Source organism: Macrobrachium rosenbergii, chromosome 21, assembly GCF_040412425.1.
Source record: "Macrobrachium rosenbergii isolate ZJJX-2024 chromosome 21, ASM4041242v1, whole genome shotgun sequence".
Taxonomy (NCBI): domain Eukaryota; kingdom Metazoa; phylum Arthropoda; class Malacostraca; order Decapoda; family Palaemonidae; genus Macrobrachium; species Macrobrachium rosenbergii.
The window spans coordinates 22832144-22838143 of NC_089761.1; the positions used below are offsets into that span (position 1 = coordinate 22832144).

At 35.7% G+C, this 6000-nt stretch overlaps 1 protein-coding gene across 9 annotated transcripts in view; it reads right to left on the bottom strand.

Annotated features, from left to right (window-relative positions):
* LOC136849810 (cell adhesion molecule Dscam2-like) overlaps nt 1-6000 on the bottom strand; it is a 427710-nt gene that overhangs the window by 186243 nt on the left and 235467 nt on the right. For all 9 annotated transcript variants that reach the window (XM_067123251.1, XM_067123249.1, XM_067123246.1 and 6 more), the window contains exon 4: nt 1048-1206. Coding sequence is in view for 7 of the 9 variants with exons in the window: in XM_067123249.1 (XP_066979350.1) it covers nt 1048-1206 (159 nt within the window). In the remaining 2 variants the exon portion in view is untranslated. The remainder of the gene's footprint in view (nt 1-1047; nt 1207-6000) is intronic.

Genomic DNA, 6000 nt, shown 5'->3' on the forward strand with positions numbered 1-6000 from the left:
AGCACATTTCTCATCCATCCATTTGATATTTCCTCATCCTCGCCGCCAGAGAAAACAATAACATAAACACCGATACAAACTCTCAACCAGATCTTGCAGTAAACAAACGAAAACCAAGACTTAATTGAAAACCAGCGACGTTGGGGGAACAAACATTCCGCAGCGTCATATGCCCTTCTTGAACGGAAGACTGCCCTCCCCCAACCCCCACCGCCCCACACGATATCCCCGACCCCGTCCCCTCTATTCTATTCTTATCAGTTTAATATTGCGGTTTTGAGGTCATATTCCACAGAGCCAGGCCGCCGACTCAACTCCAACTCACCTCGTCGCCAAGGGGGTGGGTCACTTCCATGAGGATGGGGATGTTTTCGGGGAGAGGGACCCCTGGCCAATGTTGTTACGGTGAAGGTTGAGATCAGGCAATATAAAACACTATAGGTTTAAATTTCCTCTCTCTCTCTCTCTCTTCCCCCCCCCCCGCATTTTTATTGACATATAATTAATAAACTTACATATACATATTTATATGTATACATACAGTATATAAATTATATATTTACGATATATATATGTATACATACATACATACATACATACATACATACATACATACATACATACATATATATATATATATATATATATATATATATATATATATATATATATATATATATATATATATATATATATATATATGTACATGAGGTTATCCACCTGAAAGTTTATGTAATAAAATGTTCTGTCTAGTTTTCACAATACTGTATGTATATATATATATATATATATATATATATATATATATATACATATATATATATACATATATATATATATATATATATATATATATATATATATATATATATATATATATATATATATATAAATAAAATGTAGTTAGAACTAGAATCGTTAACAAAAGAGAATACTAAAAACTATTCAACTGGACTGTGGAAATCAATAGGAAACGAGAGCAGAATCACCCAAAGCAAAAATTCGTTTGGAAACAATATTATAAGAATATATAAGTTAAGGCCTTACCTGGGGAAACAGAGGGGTATATAGTATGGGTAGGCGTCTCCCAAGCCGTGGGCGTCACATGGGCGGCGAAGCTGGGAGGAACGAAGCATTTGAGAAGCACCGAACCGCCCACAAACGCCTGGGACCCTTGAGCTTGGACTTTGAAGTCTTGCCAGACAGCTGAAAATAAAAAATTCCGTAATTTATGTTAACAGGTCATCTCATTCATGGTTAATTACGTATGAAAGTACTCTCAAATATGAATATTATCTTTTTCACATGGAGGGAATATATTTTCTTTTAAACAAGTTCTGTCAAAAGAACAGCTGGATAAGCCGAATAGATTTTGTAAGACGTCTTTTCAATCCTTCGAATAATCATTCTCTTTTCTTTAATAGTAGTGTCTGATGAAACCTGGCCAATGTTCATTTTTAGATTAAAAAACTTTAAAGTAATTCGAAATCTTACACATTAATTCTTGTACTACAGCACAGTGCGATACAGCATAGGGAAGCACGGCAAACGCAAAGAGGAAAGCCTCAAAATCTCTACGGGATTTACTCTCCGCGTTTGACTTACAGCCCGATAGTGCCTAGTAGGAAAGTAAATGCATAAGATTCAGATCGACGTGAAAATTCTTTTGACTAAATGTGAATATTGGCAAAATTTCATTGAACACTAATACTGGAGAAATGAGAATAGTGAGAAAGACTGAAGAGACTTATTGCAAAATAAATTAGGCCGATGCAGCTGTTTATTTTAACAACTAATCTTTTTTACACACAAAGACACACTTCGAGTTTTAAAGAAGTAAGATGCGTTATTTGCAGAAAGAAAAAAAAGAAAAAGAAAATTTAAAACGTTAAAATATAAAAATATTTTCCTTCCGTTTGCTAATACAAAAACAACATTCACTAAAGAAATACGAAAATTATTAACGTAATAATTATTTACACAGTCCACTGTGATGCCATACAAGCCACGACAAACACCCAATCACAGCTCACTGGGGGCAAGTTACACACCCTTACCATTACATGAATACACTGCATTGGTGAGGAAACACTAAATCTACCATCAACAGCACGTCGAACATCATTCACCTGACATCCACAAGACCCGATTCCCTAATCAAACACAATAACGTTTCGAACACCTCATTAGCAGCACGTCGAACATCATTTCCACGTCACTTACATCACCGGATCACCCGCGGCGTCATCCCATAATCAGACACAGACTGACTTTTCGACGGCAGCACTATGAAAATGGACCCGTCGACAAATGGACACATGAACACGGTTATTCATAAACGTCTCGTCGCATGGGCGGGCTAATCCGACACCTGGACAGGTGAGACTGACGGCCCATGCTGATTCGCGGAGCCTAATTTGTAAACTGACGCTGTAACGACCGCCTGACTCGCATAAAGAGATTGACTCCGTGACGGATGGCCCTTCCGAGTCTCACGAGGCCAGACCTTTGCAATGGCGTGCATGATGACCGCCCTGCGATGTTTAAGAGGAATTTCAGACAATGGAGTTGCACTGTACGAAGATTAAATAATGCTAGTCCAACAGCAATTGAAGGGAACAAGATAATTTCAGAGTAAGCTGTTTGCGCGACTATGATCACGAGGAATTTCCGACGATAAATGACAACATGGATGCAGGAGAAATGGATAGAGTATAATGACGAAGAGTATAATGTGTTTAAAAATCAGAGAATAAAATAAACTTACATGACAAAATATATACTGTTTATATATATAAATATATATATATATATATATATATATATATATATATATATATATATATATATATATATATATAGAGAGAGAGAGAGAGAGAGAGAGAGAGAGAGAGAGAGAGAGAGAGAGAGAGAGAGAGAGAGGTGTGTGTAAAGAATATGTATGTGTATATGTATGTATGTTTGATGTGTATGTATATGTAGATATATAAATATATATGTATATATATATATATATATATATATATATATATATATATATATATATATATATATATATACTCACAACCTGCTCAAACGGATCAACTATATTACAAACATGTAAACTTTCTAACTAAAACTTCACACGGAGAGAGAGAGAGAGAGAGAGAGAGAGAGAGAGAGAGAGAGAGAGAGAGAGAGAGAGAGAGAGAGAGAGCGAGATTTGGGGAATAGGAAACAAGCACCTGTTCCAACCCGCCACCCCAACCCCCACCATCCCTCCAACCCAAGCAAGTGCAAGTGCTATGCATAAACCGCAGAAGACGGAGAGAGCGGCAGCCTTGCCCCGCGTGACAACTTACTTCGAAAGTTGTTTAGGGCAGAATTTGCATAGCGCAGGCGAAGGCTGTGCAATGTCCGTTGTCACGGTGAATCCATGCATACAGAGAACTCTCGAGGCCTCCGGAATTACATTGTATGTATGTATGAGGGAGGGCCAACTCCCTTGCATCTCCGTAACCTAACGTTTCCCCAAACGGATCTGCCTTCTACATATGCATACAGATGGACGCATAAAAGTCACGGTGCATATGCATGCGTCTTACGGCTCTATTTGTTACTCAATTAGGGCACGGTCGATGCCTCCGGCAGTATATGATTAAGTGTGTATGACAGAGAGAGAGAGAGAGAGAGAGAGAGAGAGAGAGAGAGAGAGAGAGAGAGAGAGAGAGAGAGAGATCAGCTACTGTTAACAAGAATCTTGTTACTAAAAGCGAGCCATTAATAACGAAATTACTGACAAAATTGAGAGAGAGAGAGAGAGAGAGAGAGAGAGAGAGAGAGAGAGAGAGAGAGAGAGATCAGTTACTGTTAACAAAAGCCTCGTTACGTTAACCAAGCCATTAAAAAAACGAAACACAAAATCTTGAGTGTGTATGAGAGAGAGAGAGAGAGAGAGAGAGAGAGAGAGAGAGAGAGAGAGAGAGAGAGAGAGAGAGAGAGAGAGAGATGAATATCATATACTGTTAACAAAAGGCTTGTTACTTAAAGAGCACCATTAATTACAATCACATTAGTTCACGCGGGTAACTTAAACCAGGTGGAATTAAAAACCTAGAATACTGTTTTGCACAGCCACTATCGATAAGTTTACTCGGGAACATGGGGTTTACGTAATGCCTAAAGGCTACAAAGAACCAGGCAGGTTAACCAAACACTCCTCGGGTCCCAATTTTCCCCCCTACCCCTAAAGACACGGCAACCGAGCTGAAGTCCAGCTAAGGACCGCCTTAACTCAGGGATTAAAGCAAATGTTAATTACCTAAATAATATTAAATCTATAACTCATTTTTTAAAAACTGGTATTTCTATCTTGACTCTTTGCTCCGTGTAAAGAATTCGGCGTCAGCTACTAAGATGTATTTAACTATTAAAACAATGCATTCTTGTATTCTCTGAAGCGCATTCAACAGCATCACCTCTTTCGTAACTAAGTGTTTCCCTCTTTCTCACTTTCCAACAATCAGCATTTCTACTAAATAACTTCATTTTTTAAAGTCAATACTTTCATCTTGTTCTTGTTCCTGAAAGGGGGGAATTTATTTAGGCGACTCCTTCCAAAACTGCTTTCAGTTCTCTTACTATCCCCCTTAGGTGAAAACAGGACTTGAGATGTACAGGATATATATGGCAGATTTAATCAATTGCATATTAATTTTACAATTATACATCAGCGTCGAAGAAGTATCTCAATACCTTCATCAAAATATAGTTTGTTAAACTTACCTGCGGCAGACAGGCTACGTTCTCATACGATGAAACAATAATTTCTTATAAACTTACAAAACAATACTTCGATTTTTGATAAATTTTCAAAAATCAATCATGTCTCTTGTGATAATATATATTATCCAGATTCCTGTCACATTTAAAAAAGTAAATGAATATCTTACGAGAATATTGCTTAGCGGAAAGAAAAATATAAGCAATAAATACCATTCCTTCTTCACAGCTACATGAAAACAATCACTGCTCTTACAAGAATCCCTGTCAATGAAAATTCCATCTATTTTTTCATTTAATAATAAGCCACATTCCAAGTTTCGAAAACACGGACTAAAAGAGGGAAATATCAGTTTATTCTGATATTATGACATTCACCACATTTCACAAGTCTCCAGAATAATAATAATAAAAAACAACATGAATGAAAATACTGTACCAAACGACTACTCTTCCCAAACCGCAAGCATAAACTCCCCTAAGAAAAACGTTGCGACCTGATAAAACCAATAAAAATCTTTATATTGACAAACATACAAAGAATATAAAAATCTGTATACTGACAAACATACAAAGAATCATGGAGTTTCCAGGAACAAAGAAAAGTGTGGATGGAACAAGAAAAGAAAAGCAGACTACTACTTTTCAGCAACCGAACTTTTTTTTAGTAAAAAAAAAAAAACAAAAGAAAAACAGAAACTGTAAAAGAAGAGAAGTAAAACTGAAAAAAGGCTATAGGTAACCTGCCTTTTTTTAGAAATCAACAAGAAAACATGGATTTCATATCCTGTCATATCCGAATGAAATTATCTTTCACACAAGAAGTAAAAAATAAAATATTGAAAAGTCAACATAATGCTAAACACGATTTTTTATATTAAATAATCATAATGCTTATATAAGATACATATAATATATACATATATATATATATATATATATATATATATATATATATATATATATATATATATATATATATATATATATATAGGTTCCTCTCTCTCTCTCTCTCTCTCTCTCTCTCTCTCTCTCTCTCTCTCTCTCTCTCTCTCTATACATACATACATACATATATATATATATATGTATACATATATATATGTATATATACATATATATACATATCTATATCTATATATATATATATATATATATATATATATATATATAGAGAGAGAGAGAGAGAGAGAAGAGAGAGAGAGAGAGAGAGAGAGAGAGAGAGAGAGAGAGAACTTA